This window comes from Salvelinus sp. IW2-2015, linkage group LG33, assembly GCF_002910315.2.
Source record: "Salvelinus sp. IW2-2015 linkage group LG33, ASM291031v2, whole genome shotgun sequence".
NCBI classification, from domain to species: domain Eukaryota; kingdom Metazoa; phylum Chordata; class Actinopteri; order Salmoniformes; family Salmonidae; genus Salvelinus; species Salvelinus sp. IW2-2015.
In genome coordinates this window covers 11743647-11769386 of record NC_036872.1, presented here as the reverse complement: position 1 = coordinate 11769386, position 25740 = coordinate 11743647, and the positions used below count along the sequence as shown (strand labels likewise).

Genomic DNA, 25740 nt, shown 5'->3' with positions numbered 1-25740 from the left:
AAGCGCAAGGATGCATTCATTCACACACACACACCACACACACACAGAGACACACACACACACACACAGACGCATACAAACATGCATGCACATACACACAAAGGAGCTTCGCTACGCAAGTTATTAAACTGCTCCACATTTAATTGCATGAACTATATATGAACCAGTTGATGGACAGGAGCACATTTAGTCATGTGTTAAAGAGGAAGAACAGTTATTGGTTGAGACTTTGAGAGCCAGGGGCTAGGGCTCAGTGATTGGGCAGTGTTCAGACCATTGAAAGTAGAGCCCTCTCTATTGAATGGCTACTGGTGTGGGTGGGGCCTGTGTTTGGGTGACAGACTGGCTCTGAAAAATTATCCTGAGAGTTCAGCTACTCTGCCAACCAGAGCAGCCTATGCAGAGAGGAGGGGAGAAGTGGGGTGATGTTTAGTATTTGTGAAAGGAAGGAGTCTGCTCACCAATAGTTTTATCATCGAAATATAGTTTTTTTTTTTTAAACGACACACGTTGGAGTATACAATGAAGAATATCAACTAAAATGTCTTACCCAACTGTTTGAATAAAAACATGTATAAAATATATTTAGCATCATTGACGGTACATACAAGAACAATTCTGATCTCATAATAGTTTGAAACGGATTAATTTGAGTCTCCTCGGCTTTTGTCTAGTCTCGCTTGCCAAGGATGGCGATTTCTCTCTTCGCCACCCAGTAGAGGCCGGCTAAACCCCTCGTGTCCCACAGAGCCTGACATCTACATGTCTCCCTGAGATGCACTAGCTGGATGCAGCCCCACACTCCTCCCTTTGTGTGTCTTTCCCCCTCTCTCCCTCTCCCCTCTCTCCCCCTCTCTACCCAGTGATGACGACAGGCCGGGCCCGGGAGTGCTGCCAAGTGCTTTCATTCACACCTGATTAGATCACAGTGACCTCGATAACATCACTCTGCTCCACGCCCTGCGCCACACTGGGACACAAGCCTTTTGTTTGGGTTGAGAAAATAATGTGTCTGCACAAATTGACGCTAAATTAGATGGAGGGGATATTAATGTAGAAATGTCTGAAGATGTGAGAGGGGAGAATGTGCGCGTTACAGAAGAGGTGGATATAATATCTTACAATGGGGGTTATTGTACAGTATTGCATGTCATTGGAAGTGGAATGTGTACATGTAGGTATGTTATAAAGGAAAATGACCCATTGTCTCTGTCGGGGAGTGCTCTTACACTGAGGTGGAAGTATTGATTCATGGAGCCGGTGACGGCTGAAAATGACTGTCTTTCAATGTTTTTACATTTAGTCAGATTAGAGGAGAGTTTGGGAGCCATGGCTGTGTGTTCGCGCGTGTGTGTATAGGTGTGTGTGTAGGACACAGGACTGACATCAGTGCCATCTGAGACAGCCCTACATCCCAATGACGATGAAAGCTATTTCAGCACAGTGGTTTTATGAGCGTGATCGCATCAGTCTATTTTCTGTAACCTACATTAACATATCGGGCGATTCCAAGGCGGCATGGCCCGCAAATATTTTTGGTATCACAGATTGTTCTGGCAATTTTCACATAGAAACTTCATTAGGAGGAAGGATATTTAACATGCTTTTTACATTTGTACCACAAATCCTTTTTGAGAAAATCATGATGAAAGGGGCCATTTTGGGCCCTTTTTAGACTTACTGTATACGTCCCTCTTGTGGTACATGGTACAGACAACATCTTGGTGTCATAATACTCCTTATAGTGTGCTCTAACATATGGATTATGTCTATATTCTGAAGCAAAAAAAATCACATTCAATTATTCAACATTACAAATATATATATATATTTATTTAAGTGCCCATTTTGATTTTGCTTATTTTTTTTTACATATTGTTTGAAACAATATACTCTTCAAACACATCACATATCCAGAGTGGGCGCTCTGCTATTTTTAAAGAAGTTATCCATTTTATACATAGAAATGTACATTATAGGTCATTAACCAATCACAGCCCTCCTGTAGGATTGCACATTCAGCAAATCACCAGCAGAGGGACTTCCCTTTGAATCCATTTTCACATTCACTGTGTTGGCGGTGCTCATGTGTGGTTTCCAGGTGTTTGATGCCGTTCTATTTGCTCCGTTCCAGCCATTATTATGAGACCTCCTCCCCTCAGCAGCCTCCACTGGTGTCATGTACGGTTCACGCACCATTGGGTCTTACAGGAGGCTTGTATATGTCTAAAAAGTACCTAAAATGGCCACTTTCAACATGATTTCCCCAATAATGGTTTGTGTTACAAACGTAAAAAGCATATCAAATATCCTTCCTCCCAATGAAGTTGTTATGTGATGATTTGTCAGAACATTCGGCGATACCAAAAATATTTTTGGCCCATGCTGGTATGGAATCGCCCGATATTTTCATCTACATGGATATAACTGCACCTCTGTTTGCTATCCATGCTATTTATCAATGTTTCTCTTATATCTTCCTCTGAGGAGCTAGTGTGATTTCCACATGTTCAGAGAACCTCTGGTACAGAGCTGAGGCATGGGGGCCGATGGGGAGGGGGAGGGGGAGCACGTCCTGCAGCTGTGCCTCTGATGACAGGCCTGTCCTCGACCTGCCCTCCATCAGACTAAACACAGACCTGTACAGGCTCTCTGTGCTGCCTGGCCCTAGCTGCTTACTGCCACACACCATCCTACAGCTCACATGGAACCTACGGTATACTACAAAAACACGCTAGCGTGAGCACGCACACACACATGCTCGCACTCACACCCACACACACACAAACACACACATAGGGACGATACCAGTATCACTATTTTTTTTATCCATGTAAAAAATGTAAACACAAATCAGACCAAACTATTAGGTCCTTTAAAAACCTGCTGTATGTAAAATATTGTGTGCTTTGGGTTCGAGCCCAGGCTCTGTCGCAGCTGTCCGCGACCGGGAGGCCCATGGGGCGGCGCACAATTGGCCCAGCGTCGTCCGGGTTAGGGAGGGTTTGGCCGGCAGGGATATCCTTGTCTCATCGCACCACTAAGCGCGATGCCGGGCTTAGTGACGCTGACCAGGTCGCAGGTGTACGGTGCTTCCTCCGACACATTGGTGCGGCTGGCTTCCGGGTTGGATGTGCATTGTGTCAAGAAGCAGTGCGGCTTGGTTGGGTTTGTGTTTCGGAGGACGCATGGTTCTCGACCTTCGCCTCTCCGAGTCGTACGGGAGTTGCAGCGATGAGACAAGACTGTAACTACTACATTGGATACACCAAAATTGGGGAGAAAAGGGGGTAGAAAAAAGAAGATATTGTTGTGCTTTAGCTTGGAAAATAAATACAATGTAATCTGGAAGACGCCATGATGATGTTTGCTTCCACATTAGGGCTGTTTTCCTAAAGAAGTTTCCTTGCACGATACAAACGACTATCGCATTACTGGTAGTAGTCACTTTAATAAATCTAACATGTACATATTACCTCAATTACCTCGACTAACCGTGACCCCGCACATTGACTCTGTACCGGTACACCCCTGATATAGTCTCGCTATTGTTATTTTACTGCTGCTCTTTAATTACTTGTTCTTTTATTTTGTTATTCTTATTTGTATTTTTAAACTGCATTGTTGGTTAGGGCTTGTAAGCAAGCATTTCACTGTAAGGTCTACACCTGTTGTATTCGGCGCATGTGACTAATAACATTTGATTTGATTTAATTTGGTATCGTCCCGGCCTATACACAGACACACACACACACTCCCAATGAACACAACACACACACTCCCAATGAACACACACACACACACACACACACACACACACACACACACACACACACACACACACACACACACACACACACACACACACACACACACAGCCACAACACACACACACCACACACACACACCACCAATGAACACAACACACAAACACACAGTCTCATGTTTTATGGGGATGCTCTGTTCACCATGTCTTCTTTGATACATCAAAGCATTTTTTTGTGGGTGGGGATATGGGGATATGGGTTAGAGAGTGCTGCTGGATCACACATTGCCCATGTTGCATCATACTGAGTTGTGTGTTTCAGGGAAAGGTGCAGTGCGTCTCTGATGAGGTTCAAATAGTGGACGTGTCCTCTGTGTATTCATTGGCCATCTGAATGGATGGTCCCAGCAGGGTTTTGTGACCGCAGCAGATCTGAGAGAGTCATGCCTGCTTTTTCTGTGCCACGGTGAAACTAGGTCACTGGGCTGTCAGTTGTGGTAGTGCATGCATGCGTGCGCTCGCGTGCGTCTGTGTGTGTGTGTTTAACGTTGTAAAATAGGGCTTTTACATAAGAGTGGGATGTGTTCAACAGATATGCAGTACCACTGTTGCAGAGATTCTCTCACACTGCAGTACAACGAGAGAGAGAGAGACTTGGTTGAGATCCCTAAGAACGTCAGAAAGGCAGGCTCTTATTATCATAGTCAATGTGCAGCGTGTAGAGAGAGTGGAGGAGATTAGATGCTTCTGGCCTTTGAAGTATATTTTCCATTCATTGTGTGATGGCAAACTCCATCATGTATTTGAGGCAGCACTGATAAGGGGCATCTGTTATAATTGCAGTGGCATTAAAAACCCTCGTGAGAAATAATATAAAACTATCTCCTACCTTGTTTAAATGAAAACGTTTCCCTCATTTCCAGTAAGTGTCATTAATGTGTGTTATTGTAAATCCAAAGAGGCCAGCATAACAATGAGCACATAGTTATAGGAATGCATTTCCAAATACACTATATATACAAAAGTATGTGGACACCCCTTCAAATTAGTGGATTGGCTATTTCAGCCACACCCATTGCTGACAGGTGTGTAAAATCGAGCACACCGCCATGCAATCTTCATAGACAAACATTGGCAGTAGAATGGCCTTACTGAAGAGCTCAATGACTTTCAACATGGCACAGTCATAGGAAGCAACCTTTCCAAGAAGTCGGTTCGTCAAATTTCTGCCCTGTTAGAACTGCCCCGGTCAACTGTAAGTGCTGTTATTGTGAAGTGGAAACGTCTAGGAACAACTACGGCCCAGCCGCGAAGTGCTAGGCCACACAAGCTCACAGAACGGGACCACCGAGTGCTGAAGCGCATAGCGTGTAAAAAATCGTCTGTCCTCGGTTGCAACACTCACTACTGAGTTCCAAACTGCCTTTGGAAGCAACTTCAGCACAAGAACCGTTCATCGGAGCTTCATGAAATGGGTTTGGAGCAGTGGAATCGCGTTCTCTGGAGTGATGAATCACGCTTCACCATCTGGCAGTCAGATGAACAAATCTGGGCTTGGCGGTTGCCAGGAGAACACTACCTGCCCCAATGCATAGTGCCAACTGTAAAGTTTGGTGGAGGAGGAATAATGATGTGGGGCTGTTTTTCATGGTTTAAGCTAGGCCCCTTAGTTCCAGTGAAGGGATATCTTAACGGTACAGCATAAAATGACATTCTAGACGATTCTGTGCTTCCAACTTTGTTGCAACAGTTTGGGAAAGGCCCTTTCCTGTTTCAACATGACAATGCCCCCGTGCACAAAGCGAGGTCCATGCAGAAATGTTTTTTTTGAGATCGGTGTGGAAGAACTTGACTGGCCTGCACAGAACCATGACCTCAACCCTATCGAACACCTTTGGGATGAATTGGAACACCGACTTCGTGCCAGGCCTAATCGCCCAACATCATTGCCCAACCTCACTAATGTTCTTGTGGCTGAATGGAAGCAATTCCCCATAGCAATGTTCCAACATCTAGTGGAAAGCCTTTCCAGAAGAGTGGAAGCTGTTATAGCAGCAAAGGGGAACCAACTCCATATTAATGCCCATGATTTTGGAATGAGATGTTCAACGAGGATGTGTGTACATTCTTTTGGTCATGTAGTGTATAACATGTAAAAGTCACAGTCCATAATCTGTCCTTTTTCATAGATCCCTTTTACACATCAGCAACTATTTCACCAGAGTGGTTAAATAATTGTTGGTGTTTTGAGTGTTTGATTGGATAGTTTTTGTCCAAAATCTAACCCCTTGTTTTGTCTTATTTCTCACTTGTTTGGTAACTATCTTTTAGTCAATTTACTAATAGTCACTAGCCCTCTCTTGGAATGGGAGTTGAAGGAGAAGACTTATCTCGGAGGATGTTGATATTAGTGCAGTGATCGACCTTCACAGTGTTAAAAACGGAGCAGGGCTCAAATTGCAGGGCTGGATGTCGAGGTGGTGCAACCATTTGATCTCCTGTGTTGGTGTGTGCTGCTCGGCTCTTTGAACTTCACTTTGGACTCTTGGCTTCTTCTGATTGGCTGGGGTTGGGTGTCAGGATAGGGCTTCTCTATGAGTCCTGGCCTGGTGCGTTCACTCACAGTGGGGTGAACAGGGGCACAGGGAGAGGACCTCCCCCCACCCTCCAGGACCCAACGAGTGGGGTCAGGGTAACTGAATGTCCCCAGGGGCCCGAGGGGAGCACCATGACAGGATGTCCCTGAAGAGCTGTGGTGACAGGCATTTAACCCTCAGATCCTGTTGCAGGGTGTTGTTGATGTGCAACAGAGCAGCGCCAGACCAAACACTGCAGACCTCACAGAGGTGTCTGAACATGCCCGGCCTGCACTAGGACATGTACTCACTCCCCACTCATCCAACCCCTACCATACTTACTTACTCTGGCACTATACCTGCCTTACTCTGGCTCCATACCTGCCTTACTTTGGCCCTGTAATTCCCATTTCTGGCCCTATATCTACCTTACTCTGGCCCTATACCTGACTTACTCTGGCTCCAAATCAAATCAAAGTGTATTTGTCACGTGCGCTGAATACAACAGGTGTAGACTTTACAGTGAAATGCTTACTTACAGGCTATAACCAATAGTGCAAAAAAGTTATTAGGTGAACAATAGGTAAGTAAAGAAATAATACAACAGTAAAAAGACACACTTGACTTACTCTGACCCCACACTTGACTTACTCTGACCTCACACTTGACTTACTCTGGCCCCACACCTGACTTATTCTGTCCCCACACCTGACTTACTCTGGCCCCACACCTGACTTACTCTGGCCCCACACCTGACTTACTCTGGCCCCACACCTGACCTTAAATCATCATGGCCACCACACCTGACATCTATCAGCCCACACCATGACTTACTCTGGCCCTGACTACCTGCCCACTTGACTGACCCCCACCTGACTTACTCTGTCCCTATACCTGCCTACTATCTGGCCGCCACACCTGAACTTACCTCTGGCCCCACACCTGACTTAACTCTGGGCACCACACGCTTAACCTTAACTTCCTGGCCCAACACTATACTTACTTCTGGCGCCCACAACCTACTTACTCTGGCCCCAACCATGACTTACTGCCCCGACACCCGACTTACTATCTGGCCCAAACCTGACTTAACTAACCTGACTCCCAACACCTGACTTACAACATAGGCCCCACACTGACTTACTCTGGCCCACACACACTGAACTTACTCTGGCCCACACACGAACTTTACTCTGGCCCACCACACCTGACTTACTCTGAACCCACTGACTTGTAACTGACACACTGCACCACTAGTACCTGCCTTAATCTGAAGCCTAAATACCTGATCCACACCATACACACTTAAACTCTGAAAGCTAGGGGGCAGAAATGTAATAAACATATGAGAAAAATAACGTTCCCAATGTAAGCTGCCTATTTCTCAGGTCCAGATAGACTAGAATATGCAATATAATTGACAGAGTAGGATAGAAAACACTCTAAAAGTTTCCAACAACAAATAATTGTCTGTAAGTAAAACAGAACTGATTTTGACAGGCGAAAACCTGAGGAAATCCATCCCGAAAGTGACCTTATTTTGAAATACAATTGTTCCATTGCCCTGCCTTTCGTCCATTTAAAGGGGATATCAACAGATTCATTTTCAAAATGGCTTCCTCAGGGTGTGAACAGTCTTTAGACATAGTTTCAAGCTTTTATTCATAGAAAATAAGTGAGATTTATCAAAACGCGTCAGTGAGATAGAACGGATGTCCTTCCATTATTCATGCGCGCGACACTGTTGCTCGACATTTTTCTTTCTCCAGATATTGAATAGTTACAGTCCGGTGAAATATTATCGATTATAGATGTTAAAAACAACCTGAGATTGAATTATTAAAAACGTTTGACATGTTTCTACGAACTTTACGGATACTATTTGGAATTTTCGTCAAGCCTTGATGACCTGCCTAAGGCTGTGAATACTGAACATAAGCGCCAAACAAATGGAGGTTTTTGATATAAAATATTTTATGAAACAAAAGGAACATTTATTGTGTAACTGGGAGTCTCGTGAGTGCAAACATCCGAAGATCATCAAAGGTAAGCGATTAATTTTATTGCTTTTCTGGCTTTCGTGACCAATCTACATTGCTGCTAGGTGTTCTTAATGTTTTGTCTAGTGATCGATAAACTCACACAAACGCTTGGATTGCTTTCGCTGTAAAGCATATTTTCAAAATCTGACACGACAGGTGGATTAACAACAAGCTAAGCTGTGTTTTGCTATATTGCACTTGTGATTTCATGAATATAAATATTTTTAGCATTTTTTTTTAAATTTGGCGCTCTGCAATGCAGCGGTTGTTGATGAAAATGATCCCGCTAAAGGGATCCATGCGTCAAGAAGTTAACATCACTTCTCCAAAAATATATATCTAACAAAGCTGAAAAGAACCAAACCGATATTTTTTACCCCTTCAGCAGCACACATTTAGTCACTGCATGGTTTACATCAGAATGGGAGGAGATATTCTGTCCGGGCTTGCTTCATGTGGTTGAGTCTTCCACAGTACACATTTAGAGGCCCAAGAAAGGGAAGCCAACCCAACCAATGAAATACGCATTCCCTTCACTTGTATGTTTGTAATGAGACGGTTGGTCATTGTGTGATGTCTTTGTTGGTTCCTGGGGTTATTGTACTGCATTGTGTTACAGAGATCCTCCCCTCATGTAGCCTGTGAATTATTGAGATGGTTTGGGGAATCCGGGTGGCTCAACATGAAGAGTATATTTTTAGCCTCTAGTCACTAACTGGAGGTCTGAGAAACAGGTCTTTAGGGGGGACACTCCCTTCTCTCTGTTCTCTCTTCCATACTCACCCCCACTCTTTTATTTTCCTCCAATCCCCCCCATTCTTTTCCTAGCCCGACTCATCTCCTCTGGCTTTCTTTCTTTCTTTCTTTCTCCCTCTTCTCCTTTCCACATCTTTTTACAACTGTTATTTGTTTCACATGAGAGGGGAAAATGGAATACGTAGTGTTCTGATATCAGAAATATAAATACATCTTGTAATGAATTAGTATACTTCATGGTTCAAGGTTTATATGGTTTATAATGGTTCAAGGTTTATATGAAATATTTCAATACATGGCATGAGGGTGCAGTGAGATGGGTTGGACGATACTTTTCTCGTCAATCATCTTGAAAAAACGTATACTTAAAAACTGAAAATCAACCAGTCCCCCGTCGCTAACACAATAGAAAGGTCAAATGCTTCATTATCTAAATGTTGAAAGTGCGTGGGCGACGGAGAGAAACAAAATGGTGCAGTTTGAGGCGGAGAGTGATGCGGGTGCTAGAGATGGGGGTGTGAGCAGGCCCGTCCGGGCAGGGGTGATGTTGTGGATGTGTGTGTGCGTCTGTATGTTGTCGTTTGTATGTGTATGTTTTGTATTGTCAAAAATCGAATAAAAAATTATCTTACAAAAAACGAATATTTAAAATCTGAAAACCTTGAATCGCCATGGTCGCCTCTCTACTCATGGATACAGAATGTTAGTATCATGAGGGGTCTGCCTATTCTGCCTGTGCCTCTTTGTATGGAAGAAGAGCTGTTGCACTTGCAATGCAAATGTTCACAAGAGGCCATTGGAATAATTAATTGATGCTTTGATACGCGATAATGGAAGTAGTTAGGAATAATTTATATGACAAATATTTTTTGTGTGTCTTCACCATCCACATAGTCCCACTCCTCACTACTTCTTGCCTCTCTCTCACACCCATTTCGCTCTCTCTCTCTCTCTCTTTCTCTCGTGTGGCTGAACGTTGCCCATTTATAATACAGCTCCTTCCATAATTCATCCATTCTACTCGATACTCCCCCAATCCCTTATTTTCCACTTTGATGCAAATTTGTATAAATTCTGTGTCCCACCGACAAAAACAGAATAAACCAAACAAGCATAAAGAAGAGGAGAGAGGAAGTCAGTGCAGTCAGCATTCATTTCCATAGCCCTGTCTCTGTGATTTGATGCTCTGTGACATATTGAGTCTAATTTGTAGCCTAAAGAACTAAACAGCTATGGCCTATTTTGTTGTTCTGTGTTCGGGTGGGTGATGTCACCATTTCTGCCTTTTAAGGCTGACCTGTCTTCAGTGGTTAGTGTGAGGATGTCAGTACTATTTCTCTGGACCACTAATAGAAGGTTAAGGGGCAGCAAGCCTTAGTAAGGTGGTCAAGCAGAGCTCATAGGCTCAGTCATTATAACAGTCAACTATCTCTGCTCAGCCTCTTTGTCATACCATTCACCTTTCTCTTGGGTCGTTCCATGTCATTTCAGCAAGCCATGACACACACCCTCTCAGATTTATATAAAATGGTTGTGTTAGGCGTGTATATGGGAGGCGAAGTCAAGTGCAGGAGAGCGGATTATAGTAAACAGGCACACTTTAATACCGGGCAACAACGACAGCACATAAAACATACTTGTTCCAAAAACACGGTACATAACAAAAGTGCAGCGCCTGACAAATATCCACGTAACAAAAAACAATTACACACAAAGACATGGAGGGGAACAGAGGACTAAATACATGCAATGTGATTATGGAATGAAAACCAGGCGTGTATGAAACAAGACAAAACAAATGGATATATGAGAAATGGAGCGGCGATGGCTAGAAAGCCGGTGACGTCGATCGCCGAACGCCGCCCGAACAAGGAGAGGAGCCGACTTCGGCGGAAGTCGTGACAGGTTGCTGCAGTTTGAAACAGATAAGATAAGCATTCCTGCAACATTATTTTGTGGAAATAGAATTTGATGTCTGAGAAATTAAGTTTATTGATTGGACTCAAATTCTCCCTTATAATTTATAGGATTCATATAATATTCAATAAATACAAATGTCAAAAGTCACCCACAGATCCCCCACGCCAATCTCAACCCAACAACCAATATACAGTATACGTTCTCTATGTCTGACAAGTAATATGGAGCTGCAACTTGGAGTATTGTTTCTTCATACTATGTAATGTATTCCCAGGGAATTTGGTGATGGTTATTTTCACCTATTCAAAGAAATTAGTCAATTAAGTTGTTAGGTTTATGTACCATTATACATCCTGCTATTACCAGGTTCTGACAACTAGATGGTCCTGTTACTGTTATTAGGTGACATTTTTCACCCCTCAATATTAAATGGATAGTTCACCCAAATTACAAAAATATATATGGGTTTCCTTACCCTGGAAGCAGTCAATGAACAGCAATCCATGCTTTGGTTTTGTTTACCTTGCCACTGTTTATTTTTTATTTTTATTTATTTTACAATAAAAATGATAACATACAGAAGCATACAAACATCCACAACATCACCCCTTCTCACACCCCAATCTCCAGCGCCCACAACACTCTCCACCACATGGCCTCAAACTGCACCATTTTGTTTCTCTCTACCTTGCCACTGTTTCAAATGCTAACTTTTTAGCATTTATAGTACAAATCAAATGCAAGTCAATGGTAAATATATTATCATGTTCAGTGCATTCAGAAAGTATTCAGACCCCTTCACTTTTTCCAAGAAATGTACAGACATATTCTAAAATGTATTAAATTAATTATTTTCCTCATCAATCTACACACAATACCCCATAATGACAAAAAAACTGAAATATCATATTTACATAAGTATTCAGACCCTTTACTCAGTACTTTGTTGAAGCACCTTTGGCAGCGATTTCATCTTCAAGTCTTCTTGGGTATGACACTGTGAGCTTGGCACACCTGCATTTAGGGAGTTTGTCCCATTCTTCTCTGCAGATCCTCTCAATCTCTGTCAGGTTGGATGGGAGCGTCCCTGCACAGCTATTTTCAGGTCTCTCCAGAGATGTTAGATCGGGTTCAAGTCTTGGTTCTGGCTGGGCCTCTCAAGGACATTCAAAGACCACTCCGAAGCCACTCCTGCATTGTCTTGGCTGTGTCCTTAGGGTCGTTGTCCTGTTGGAAGGGGAATTTTCACCCCAGTCTGAGGTCCTTAGTGCTCTGTAGCAGGATTTCATCAAGGATCTCTCTGTACTTTGCTCCGTTCATCTTTCTCTCGATCCTGACTAGTCTCCCAGTCCCTGCCTCTGAAAAACATCCCCACAGCATGATAATACCACCACCATGCTTCACCGTAGGGATGGTGCCAGGTTTCCTCCTGACTCATGGTCTGAGAGTCTTTAGGTGCCTTTTGGCAAACTTCAAGTGGGCTGTCATGTGCCTTTTACTGAGGAGTGGCTTCCGTCTGGCCACTCTACCATAAAGGCCTGATTGGTTGAGTGCTGCAGAGATGGTTGTACTTTTGGAAGATTCTCCCATCTCCACAGAGAAACTCTGGAGCTCTGTCTAAGTGACCATCGGGTTCTTGGTCATTTCCCTGACCAAGGCCCTTCTCCCCCGATTGCTCAGTTTGGCCGGGTGGCCAGTTCTAGGAAGAGTCTTGGTGGTTCAAAACTTCTTCCATTTAAGAATGATGGAGGTCACTGTGTTCTTGGGGACCTTCAAAGCTGCATACATTTTTTGGTATCCTTCCCCAGATCTGGGCCTCGACACAATTCTGTCTCGGAGTTCTACATACAATTCCTTCAACCTCATGGCTTGGTTTTCGCTCTGACATGCACTGTCAACTGTGGGACCTTATATAGAAAGGGAAAGGGAAAGGGGGATACCTAGTCAGTTGTACAACAGAATGCATTCAACTGAAATGTGTCTTCCTGCAGGTGTGTGTCTTTCCAAATCCTGTCCAATCAATTGAATTTACCACATGTGGACCCCAATCAAGTTGTAGAAACATCTCAAGGATGATCAATGGAAATAGGATGCACCAGAGTCTCATAGCAAAGGGTCTGAATACTTATGTAAATAAGGTATTTAATTTTTTTATTTTGAATACATTTGCAAAAATGTCTAAAAAACAGTTTTTGCATTGTCATTATGGGGTATTGTGTGTAGATTGATGAAGGAAAAAAAACAATTTCATATATTTTAAAATAAGGCTGTAACGTAACAAAATGTGGAAAAAGTGAAGGGGTCTGAATACTTTCCGAATGCACTGTAGATTATTTGTAGCATGGCCTGTATCTTTTTTCATAGTAAATGACTCTATACACTGTCTTTCCTGTGTTATATTTCCCTCTGATCCCCTGTAGTCTGTGTTCATGTGATCTAAGTTTTCGATACGTCTCCATTGGAAGAGCAAGAACACATATTACTAATTTGTGCTTTCGAGTTTCCTGAAGGTTCCAAGACATAGCATTCCTATGTCTTGTGTATGCCTGCATACCTGTGCTCTCAGACCGTACAGGCCCAGCCTGTCTGCCCAAGAGGCCGGGTGGTACGCTGTGCGTGACAGCTAGACACAACATGGCCCATCAGCTGGGATTGGGGACCAGAAGATGCTTGACTGAATATTAATGAAAATGAATATGGGTCTTGGCAAGAAAGACTGCAGATTTTTGTGAAGCTATGAAAAAGGCAGAGTGATTCTTTCTATTTGAGTTGAATGGTGTTGATACTAATGACTGTGTATTAATATGCGTTCTGTTTCTCTGTTTGTTTTACAGATGGAATGAATGACAGTAATCTTGGTAAGTGGCACAAACACTTTGTTTTTAATTGAATCTATTTTCACAAGGAATCATCCTGAACCTCCATTCTAACCATGTTCAGTCACTGAACACAGTGGAAGTATATGACAATGATAATATCCGCGTTAGAAACTGCCAGGATTCATGTCCTGCAACTCTTCAGATAAAGCTCCCATCTGGTAAAGTAAACCCCAGCATAGTTTCTCTCTGAGTGAGTCAGAGCAAACAGCAGGTCAGGTCAGCTCGCGACAGGTCAGCTCGGGAAAGGTGTTGCTGTCTCTCAGGTCATTGTGTAACTCAGTCAGTCAGTTCACTTCAGACAGTTAGGTAGGTCTTTAGTTTTTTTGATGTGCCTGTAAAGTTGAGTCTGTCTGATTATCCCAGTAATACAGACTTGGGGATAGCCTACCAACCAGGCATGGAGGTTTTTTACATTCCTCCCTTCCACATGCTGCACACAGGAATGTGACTGGGTCTGGGACGACCAGTCAGGGGTGCGTCACCACCGAGGAGAGGGGTGGGGTGGGGGGGTGGGGGGGACTGAAGCCTGTGCCCATGCCCACCTGATTAGAGGTATTTTCCAGCCAGCCAGGGTGTAATGACAGAATTGTGTTGTTGTCCCTTCCTGCAGCCCCGGCTGGACTAATAGTCATGTTAGCCTGGGGCAGTGTGTCATTAGCTCCCCACCCATATCCCAATAAGAGGCAGGAGCTCTGTCATTTCACAGCTAAATCACAGGGCTCTCTGGAGATCACAGCAACTGTAAAGCACTTGTGCAGGCGCCTACCCCTCACTCAATATGTAGAGCTTATACATACTGTATCAACACAGAGACATGACTGTGACATTGATGAAACGGAGGCGAACAGACCTCAATGAGGGAAAACTGTGATATTTGCTGATATAGGCCTACTGTGGTCATTTTATTTAACTGTCATTGGAAAAAATATATTGCTAATAATATTCTAATAATTCTAAGATGATTCATGGTTATCATCACATAGATGATTAACAGGCTAGCGTAGCGTAGCATCCATCAGAGCTCCCACTAATCTGCTGTGATTAGCCTAAGCCCTCTACGCCACGCTCGGGAAGGAAGGACTGAGTGATGAGAAACTTTTCTCTGCTCAGAGTTTTGCTTATTTGTCTGGAATTGCTTGTCAAACTGGTAATTACACTGCCATTGGTTTGGATCCTCCCTATGGTGCAAAACTGTCCTCACAAGCGCCGCAGACATGCAGGATAATTTCAATGTCGTGCACAGGCTATGTCATAGAAAAAGCTGTATGGTCTCCTGGTACTGGCACAGTAAAAACTACTATGCAGTTTACAAAAACATTTTTTTAACAAACATTTCACTCCATATTGATCCACTTTTATATCATTTTATATGTTCACTCTGTAGGCTTCATAGGACGATGTAAATAGATGGCTCCTTCATTCTTACAATATTTGCTTTACTTTATTACTTTATTTAAAGGGCCATGCTACAGTTGGTGACACCATCTAATAACAATCAAGGCTCAATTATACAATATACATTAAAAAACTTTAGGTCAAGAACATGACCTCTTCCGTTAGGATTCGTGTCTGCTTAACTTTGCCCTTTAGTGGGCTATGTTGTGTAAGGGTCACAACATGAATAATGTTGGTATTTGCGAGGCAGGCTGTGCTGAGTGGAGAGCTAACTGGAGCAGGAGAATGGCGCTGTTCGGCGAGGTTCACGGCTGTTATTCCTACAGGCGATGAGCGTGAAAGGAACTAATGCCATCTGACAGTTCTGGAGCGGAAAAGGAGGAGAGGGAGAGGAGAGAGGAGAGGAGAGGGGGTGTGAGAAGAGGTAGATGGGGGATGATGGAGAAAGGGAGGGAGGAGAGTACATGGGGGGGGGGGTGGATGAGGCAGACAGGGAAAGAGGGGATGAGCTAGATATGGAGAAAGCAAGGATGAGCAAGATGGGGGAATAGAGGGAATGAGCTAGAGAGGAGGGATGGAGCAGCAATGAACTAGATAGTGTAGGGACCTCCACTGTTCACCACCCCAAATAATGTAATATGGGCTCTATAGATGTTATCAAGACGCATGAAAGTAGACAGGAAGACGACGGTTTGAAATGCCCCGAGGCAAACTCTGACATTTTATCACACAGTCAGGCAAATCCAGTGTGGGTAGTATGTGTGATTTAGCTGAGGACAGATTGGCTACTAGCCTGTCATTCTGAAATGGAGCCTCTAACAGGATTCTTATGATAAGTCCTCAGGGGGGGTTCAGTCTAGAATATTTCTAACAGAGGTGAACCCGGTCATTTCATAGGATGCTGGGATCACTCTTAGGGCTGGAAGATGGAGAGAAAATGGACAGGAACATGAGGGACAGATCGACTGAGAAAAGAGGGTCAAGACGGCTAGCTAATGAGGATTATAGAGACAGAGAAAAGGGACATGGCAAGTGAGGGAGGGAGAGACAGAGAAAGGGGAAATGGTGGAAGGTGAGAGAAGGAGAGACAGAGAGAGGAGAGGGACAGGGAAGTGCGGGAGGATCACACTGTAATTTGGCAGGCTCCAGGCCCACTCAGTCTACAGCCGGCTCCTTTTGAAGGAGGAGTAGCAGACAGATCTGCACCCTGCTGTCTGTGAAACCTGTCATTATCATGTTGGCTGAGAGAAGGAAAAAAATGGCTTGATGTCTCATCCTTAAAAACACACAAACCCCTCTGCTCCTAAATACCGGACAGCCCAGACGCTTGATGTCAAGACTAACTCTGTGTTTTAGTAGCTTTACTCATAAAACACAGTGTTTTAGGCCTAACCCTATTGAATGTGGTGTAGGTTAGGTACAGTACTAGTCCACCCTGGTTTAAAATGTAGAAATGGAGCCATCAGACGATTTGTTTGTCTATCACATCATGGCTGAGGACAATCGCTTTCACCTAGTTTTACCAATGAAGTTCCAAAAATGTTTTGTTTCAAAACCACACATTTAGTGAGGTGTTATTACTAGTCTTAAAGTAGTACATCTTCAGGTTAGGGGTACGAATATAGTGATTCCCTAAAATAGAGACTGCAACGCTCGTCTCTGAAATAAGCAGGGTGTGTTGTTTGATCCCAGGCTTATGGTAAAAGCCAGACTAAAACCCTCAAACACCGTGTCTGTGAGCTGGCCTCATACCCTTTCATCATCTGTCTATCTAGCATGGTATACCTGTCTGTTGTAGGTGACCATAGGTGGAAGAGATTGTATATTGGTGGTGCCTATGCGTGTCTTTGTTTGTAAAAGAGCGAGTTGATTCACGTTGGCGTCAGCTCTCTCTTGGTCCCCTGAGCGAGTGGACCTGAGAGGGTTTACTACTATCTGTTGTCTCCCTCTGCTGGTGAATCCTCTGAAGTCTGGTCATGTTGAGGCTGTAGACCCCAAAATAGGTTCTCTGCAGCGCTAAACGGCCCTCCCCTCTCCTCCTCTGCTTACGGAATATAACATCATGTTTTATTTGTATACTGGGTTAAGGGTTACCACCTAAATACTGATGTGTCAAATATAGCTTTTGCTTCCCACATTGTAGAAAGCTAGTGGTATGGATATTTGAAAAATATAGTTGTTCTTTTTGGGGTTATTTAATAGGCACTCTCAGTAACCAGTGATGTTTTTACACATCTATCCCCACATAGCTATGGGCATATGGATTTTCGTCTTCGAGAAACAGATTGCTAATTGTTGACATACTGTACGTTTTAGTTACTGTAACAGGATATGAATGTCTCTCACTCAGTACTGTTCAGTATTGCAGTGTACCCAAAGCCAGGGTGTTACCACTTGACTTGCGTTAGCTAGAATTACACTGATAAATAATGTGTGAGTTTCACCACCCTTGACTGACTGCCAGCTGGAGACTGTGGAATGTGTGTGTGTGTGTGTCTGTGTGTCTCTCTCTACGAGACAAGCCTTCTACTGTATGTTCTATGAGGGTCCAGCTGGCTAGGAAGTTAGGGGTAGTGTATCTTCATCCATTACTTGTATGACACCAAATGGTTGTGTCCTGTGACTTTACAGGTAGAAACAGAGAAGCGAGTTACAGTATGTTGGCAGTAGTGTATGAACTCACTGAGTCCTGTTTTGTAAAATGCCCTGTGTTCTATCATTGGTTTGATATTTTGCTTGGGATGAAAAACAGAATATATTGAAGATATTAGCATAAGTCTTGTCAAATGGATCACAAATGGATTCTAAAGATTCTCTGTTTTTACTGTTCAGTCACGTTGACACTGGCCAGTTCAGTTTTACTGTGTCTTCATGTAAGACACTGTAAATCTTCATATAAGACACTGCAAAAGTTCAGTGACTTTTTCCTCATTTTGTTGTGTTACAGCCTGAATTTCAAATGGATTAAATTGAGATTGTGTGTCACTTGCCTACACACAATACCCCATAATGTCAAAGTGGAATTATGTTTTTAGAAATTTTAACAAATTAATAAAAAATTAAAGCTGAAATGTATTGCGTCAATAAATATTCAACCCCTTTTATTATGGCAAGCCTAAATAGGTTCAGGAGTAAAATGTACTTAATAAGTTGCATGGACTCAATAGTTAGTGTTTAACATGATTTTTTAATGACTACTTAATCTCTGTACCCCACACATACAAGTATCTGTAAGGTCTGTAAGGTCTGAATTTCAAGCACATATTCAACCACAAAGACCAGGGAGGTTTTCCAATGCCCCGTAAAGAAGGGCACCTATTGGTAGATGGGTCAAAAAATAGAAGCAGACATTGAATATCCCTTTGAGCATGGTGAAGTTATTAATTACACTTTGGATGGTGTATAATTACACCCAGTCACCACAAAGATACAGGCGTCCTTCTTAACTCAGTTGCCATAGAGGAAGGAAACCGCTCAGGGATTTCACCATGAGGCCAATGGCGACTTTAAAACAGTTACAGAGTTTAATGGCTGTGATAGGAAAAAACTCTGGATGGATCAACAACATTGTAGTTACTCCACAATACTAACCTAAATGACAGTCAAAAGAAGGAATCCTGTACAGATAAAAAATATACCAAAACATGTATCCTGTTTGCAACAGGGCACTAAAGGAAAACTGCAAAAAAAAAATAGCAAAGAAATTAACTTAATTCCAAAGCATTATATTTGGGGCAAATACAACACAACACATCACTGAGTACCATTCTTCATATTTTCAAGCAGGTGGTGGATGCATCATGTTATGCGTATGCTTGTCATCGGCAACGAATAGGGAGTTCTTTAGGATAAAAAGAAACAGAATACAGAGAAGCATAGGCAAAATCCTAGAGGAAAACCTGGTTCAGTCTGCTTTCCACCAGAGACTGGGAGATGAATTCAGTAGGCCAATAACCTAAAACACAAGGCCAAATCTACACAGGAGTTGCTTAGGAAGATGACATTGAATGTCCCTGAGTGTCCTAGTTACAGTTTTAACTTAAATCGACTTGAAAATCTATGGCAAGACTTGAAAATGGTCGTCTAGCAATGATCAACAACCTTGACAGAGCTTGAAGAATTTTTAACAGGATAATATGCAAATATTGTACAATCCAAAGCTCTTAGAGACTTACCCAGAAAGACACAGCTGTAATCACAGCCTAAGGTGATTCTAACATGTATTGACTCAGGGGGGTGAATACTTATGTAAATACGATATTTTTATATTTCATTTTCAATACATTCACTAAGAATTCTAGAAACATGTTTTCACTTTGTCATTATGCGGTTTTGTGTGTAGATGGGTGATTTTTTGTTTTATTTAATCCATTTTGAATTTAGGCTGTAACACAACAAAATGTGGAATTAGTTAAGGGGTGTGAATACTTTCTGAAGGCACTGTATAAGTCACCGGCAATTTTAATTATTTGTGTTACAGCCTGAATTCAAAATGGATTAAATAAAACAAAAATTCACCCATCTACAATCAAAAGCCCTGGATTAACACAGAGGTTGGCGCTAAACTTAAGCACAGGGCTACCGCACTCAGGACTATCGCAGACAACCCCGAGGCAACGGCTGAGGACAGGAACAAGTACAAGAAGTCCCGCTATGACCTCCGCAGAGTCATCAAACGAGCAAAAGGACAATATAGGAATAAATTGAAATCATATTACACAGGCTCCAAAACGTGGCAGGGCAGTCCATTACGGATTACAAAGGAAGACCCAGCAATGATATGCGGAATGCTGCCTCTCTACCAGACCAATTTGACTCATTTTATGCACGCTTCGACAATAACAACACCATACCGTGCGTGAGGGCCCTCACCGAACCAGAAGACTGGATGATCTCGCTCTCCGAGGCCAACGTGTGTAAGGTCTTTAATCAGGTCAACACTCGCAAGGCCGTGAGGCCGGACGGAATTCCAGGGCGTGTTTTCAGAGTATGCGTAGGTCACCTGGCAGTCAGCTGGCAGTCATTTTCAACCTCTCCTTGTCCCAGTCTGTAATCCCCACATGTTTTAAGATGACCACCACTCTAAGCCTTCATGACACAATGACTACTGCCCTGTAACACTCATATCTGTAATCATGAAGTGCTTTGAGAGGCTGGTTATGGCACACATTAACTCCATCAACCCAGACACCATAGACCCACTCCAATTTGCATACTGCCCCACAGATCCATAGAAAACGCAATCTCAATTGCACTCCGCACTGCCCTTCGACCTGTATAAGAGGAATACCTATGTGAAAATGTTGTTCATTGACTACAGCTCAGGGTTCAACACCATAGTGCTCTCCAAGCTCATCACTAAGCACAGGACCCTGGGACTGAACACCTCCCTCTGCAACTGGATCCTGGACTTCCTGACGAGCCGGCCCCAGGTAGTGAGGGTAGGCAACATCCCCTCCGCCACACTGACCCTCCGCACGGGGGCCCCACAGGGGTGTGTGTTTAGTCCCCTCCTGTACTCCCTGTTCACCCACGACTGTGGGCCATGCACGAATCTAACACCATCATGAAGTTTGCTGACGAAACGACAGTAGTAGGCCTGATCACCTGCGATGATGAGACAGGTCAGTGACCTGGCAGTGTGGTGGCGGGACAACAACCTCTCCCTCAACGTCAGTAAGACCAACGATCTGATTGTGGACTATATGAAATTGGGGGGCGAGCACACCCCCATCCACATCGACGGGGCTGCAGTGGAGTGGGTCGAGAGCTGCAAGTTCCTCATTGTCCACATCACTTAAAATGGTCCTCACATACACACAATCGTGTAGAAGTCAGGAGGTTTAAAAAGTTTGGCATAGGCCATCAAATCCTTAAAAAGTTCTACAGCTGCACTATTGAGAGCATCTTGACTGGCTGCATCACTGCTTGGTATGGCAACAGCACCGCCCTCGATTACATGGTGCTACAGAGGGTGGTGCAGACAGCCCAGTACATCACTGGAGCTGAGCTACCTGCCATCCAGGACCTTTATATCAGGCGGTGTGATAGGAATTCCCGGAAAATCATTAAAGACTCTATCCACCCAAGCCGTAGACTGTTCTCTCTGCTTCCGCACGGCAAACGGTACCGGTGCATCAGTTCTGACATCAACAGGCTCCTGACCAGTTTCTATGCTAAGACTGCTAAATGCACAATTCCAAGCGGCTGGAGTGGTATGAAGCTCGCCACCATTGGCCTCTGGAGCAGTGGAAATGCGTTCTCTGTAGTGATGAGTCACGCCTCACCATCTGGCAGACTAATCTGGGTTTGGCAGATGCCAGGAAAACGCTACCTGCCCCAATGCATAGTGCCAACTGTAAAGTTTGGTGGAGGAGGAATAACGGTCTGGGTCTGTTTTTCATCGTTCAGGCGAGGCCCCTTAGTTCCAGTGAAGAGAAATCTTAATGCTACAGCATACAATGATATTCTAGACGATTCTGTGCTTCCAACTTTGTGGCAATAGTTTGGGGAAGGCCCTTTCCTGTTTCAGCATGACAATTCCCCCGTGCACAAAGCGAGGTCCGCACAGAAATGTTTTTTTGAGATCGGTGTGGAAGAACTTGACTGGCCTGCACATAGCCCTGACTTCAACCTCATCAAACACCTTTGGGATGAATTGGATCGCCGACTTCGTGCCAGGCCTAATCGCCCAACATCAGTGCCCGACCTCACTAACACTCTTGTGGCTGAATGGAAGCAATTCCCTGCAGCAATGTTCCAACATCTAGTGGAAAGCCTTCCCAGAAGAGTGGAGGCTGTTATAGCAGCAATGGGCGGACCAACTCCATATTAACGTCCATCATTTTGGAATGAGATATTCGATGAGCAGGTGTCCACATACTTTTGGACATGTGGTGTATGTACCTCTGTCATGCACATTGTAAATATGGTATTGGAACTGACCCTGTATATAGCTTTTTACTTTCTCGTGTTCTTCTTATTTTTATTTATCGTGTTTTTGTTCTACCTTATGTAATTTTTTTGTACTACATTTATATTGATAATTGCATTGTTGGGTTTAGAGCTTGCAAGAAAGGCATGTCACTGTACTTGTGCATGTGCCATTAAAACTGGAAACTAATCTTTGGGGGTGGACGTGACCCCGGAGCCTGTTGGAGAGTGAGGTCAGCCCTCATTAAGGAAAGCTCACTTCACACCCCTATCCTTCACTATCTATCTTACTGACTCACAATTTATATCACCATTATGCTGTATGCCATTGCTTAGTGAATGAACATATTTGTTGTGTGCTTTAAAAGAGAGAGATTAACTGTAGATGTGTTTGCGGTGTAGAGTGGGTTATGTCTCATTGGTTGTGTCAACTTGCTCTATTACAATGGGCTGTGACTTTTTGGGATACAGAATCTATAGTCTTCTCCATATGAATGTGGTTTGAAGTTGTGAATATTTTATATTGGGTGTTTGTGGTTTATGTGTAGATGTAGGGGTTATTGAGAAAGAAAAAGGGGTATGTCTATTCCTGTTATACAGGATAGTCATTGCCTCCCAACTCAAAAGGAATTTGCCAGTATGCTTGGCCAAACAGGAAAGGGAGGGGGAGGGGAGGGAGGAGCAACAAACTAAATACTACCCTTTGTTACTCTGTTTAGGGAAATGCAAAAAAAACGAACAATAAGCTCTTTCCAATTGACATTTGACTAAATTAACATTTCAGAAAACAGCTTTACATGATCACTATTGTTGCGTCCTGGCCTTTGTTTAGTGGTATCACCCCTAATGAATACACTTCTCATATATTTCTTATGGTTATTTCTATTCATCTCCTTAGATAAAGTTGTGAACATTCCCTCAAACATTTGAATATTTTTAAAGAAATAAGCAAAAAATTACACAAGTAGTCAACTGGGATTCAACTGATATTATGTGACAGAAACCACTGATGTCCCCCAGCCAGTGTTCTCTCTCTGTGTGCTCAGCCTGTTGTGCAAGAGCAGACAGTGGGCCACATATATAACCTCCCTCATTGTTTAACCAGATAAAGCAGGGCTGTTTGGGATTTAGCAAAGATACAGGGAACAGAAGCCATAAACAAGGCCTGGGACATCCATGAGACATGTAGAGATAGCCTCTACCTGACCTGACCTGTTGTAGAACAGTCATAATGCCTCTCCACATCGCCCTAATAACTAGCCAAGTAAATTGCAGGCAACATTATCCCCGCCGTCTCCTGTGACTTCAAAGTTAAAGGCAAAATTGCTGAATTATGCTGTTCATCTTCGCCGTGTGCGTGGGGGGGTGGGGGGTGGTTGGGGGTGGGTGGGGGGGTGAAGTACTAAGGGCAAGGATGACATATGGCCAGTTCTCATGGCCGAGCTCCCACTCATCATCATCAGCTTGTTCCTATTAGCATTGACAAACTGAGGTTATGCCCTTCAAAACATGTAAACATAGGACATTTCCCTCAGAAGTACAGATTTGCCAAAAACATACAGTATGGCATCTGCCTGTGCCAAGTATATCCTATTAAAGTGTAGAATGGTGCATTGACAGCATGACTAACAATCTCCGTATTTCTATCATATGAAATCAAAGTGCAATAACACAAACAAGCAACATTTTACTGAATAGCAGTTGTGGTTAGTGCATATAAACATAGATTTAATATACAGTAAAGTCCCTGTGGAGTAACCTTGACACAGTGACATATGGCGTGAGACTCTTTAGGGTTTTACTGTAAAGTAATCTTGGAGACGGCGAGACTTGTCTTTGGCTATTACACTACTAGAGCAGGTCTGTCGATGGATCAGCAATCTGCTATATTACCAGTAGTGTAAAGTACTTAAGTAAGAATACATTAAAGTACTACTTAAGTCATTTTTGGGGGAATCTGTACTTTACTATTTATATTTTTGACAACTTTTACTTTTACTTCACTACATTCCTAAAGAGAATATTGTACTTTTTACTCCATACATTTTCTCTGACAACCAAAAGTTACATTTTGAGTGCTTAGCAGGACAGGACAATAGTCAAATTCACACACATCAAGATAACTCGTGGTCATCCCTACTGCCTCTGGCTTGGCGGACTCACTAAGCACAAATGCATCATTTGTAAATAATCTCTGAGTGTTGGAGTGTTCCCCTGGCTATCCGTACATTTTAAAAACAAGAAAATGGTGCCGTCTGCTTTGCTTAATATAAGGAATTTTAAGTGGTTTTTACTTTTGATAGTTAAGTATATTTTAGCATTACATTTACTTTTGATACTTACGTATATTGAAAACCAAATACTTTTAGACTTTTACTCAAGTAGTATTTTACTAGCTGACTTTCACTTTTACTTGAGTAACTTTCTATTAAGGTATCTATACTTTTACTCAAGTATAACAATTGTATACTCTTTCCACCACTGTATATTATTACTACGACTGATTTCAAGTTTGAAGTTTTAATGTCACATGCACAGGTACAGTGAAATGCCTTGCAAGCTCTAAACCCAATAATGCAGAAATCAATAACAATGTAATATAAAACTTATCATATGGTAGAACTAAAACACACAATAAATAAAAAATAAGAAATAGGAAGAACACGAGAAAGTAAGTAAGCATACTATATAGATGGTCAGTCTGTTCCAGTACCATATTTACAATGTGCAGGGATCCTGGAGTGATGGAGGTAGATATGGTGACTGGGAATCGAGATATATGATGAATATATGATGAACCGAGTAGCAGCAGCGTATATGATCATTGTATGTGAGTGGTTGTGCTTGTGTGTAGAGTCAGTGTCAATATATGTGCATATTATGTGTGTGTGAGCAAGTGATGAGTGTTCATGTGCGTGAGTGAGTGTGCATAAAGATGTGCATAAAGATCAAATAAAATACAAGGGTCAACTCAGATAGTCCGTGTAGCCATTCTGTTAGCTATTTAGCAGACTTATGGCTTGGGGATAGAAGCTGTTCAGGAGCCTGTTGGTGACAGCATTGATGCACTGGTGCCGACTGCTTTGCTTAATATAAGGAATTTTATACAGGTGGGTGAGGGCAGTGTGGAGTGCAATTGAAATTGCGTCGTCTATGGATCTGTTGGGGTGGTATGCAAATTGGAGTGGGTCTAGGGTGTCTTGGATGATGGAGTTGATGTGTGCCATAACCAGCCTGTCAAAGCACTTAATAATTACGGATGTGAGTGCTAGAGGGTGGTAGATGGTGGTGATCTTAAAAGATTACAGACTGGGTCAAGGAGAGGTTGAAAGTTACAGTGAATATGCCTGCCAGCTGTTCTGCGCATGCTCGCTCTGAGAACAAGCCCTGGAATACCGTCGGGCTTTGCGGGTGTTGACCTGATTAAAGACCTTACTCACGTCGGCCTCACAAGGCGGGATCGCCCAGTCTTC

At 43.1% G+C, this 25740-nt stretch overlaps 1 protein-coding gene across 1 annotated transcript in view; it reads left to right on the top strand.

The window, feature by feature from the left end:
- LOC111958118 (nuclear receptor subfamily 6 group A member 1-A-like) overlaps window positions 1–25740 on the top strand; it is a 106630-nt gene that overhangs the window by 47079 nt on the left and 33811 nt on the right. Inside the window, exon 3 of the mRNA XM_070437101.1 lies at window positions 13895–13918. Within this exon, the coding sequence (XP_070293202.1) occupies window positions 13895–13918 (24 nt within the window). The remainder of the gene's footprint in view (window positions 1–13894; window positions 13919–25740) is intronic.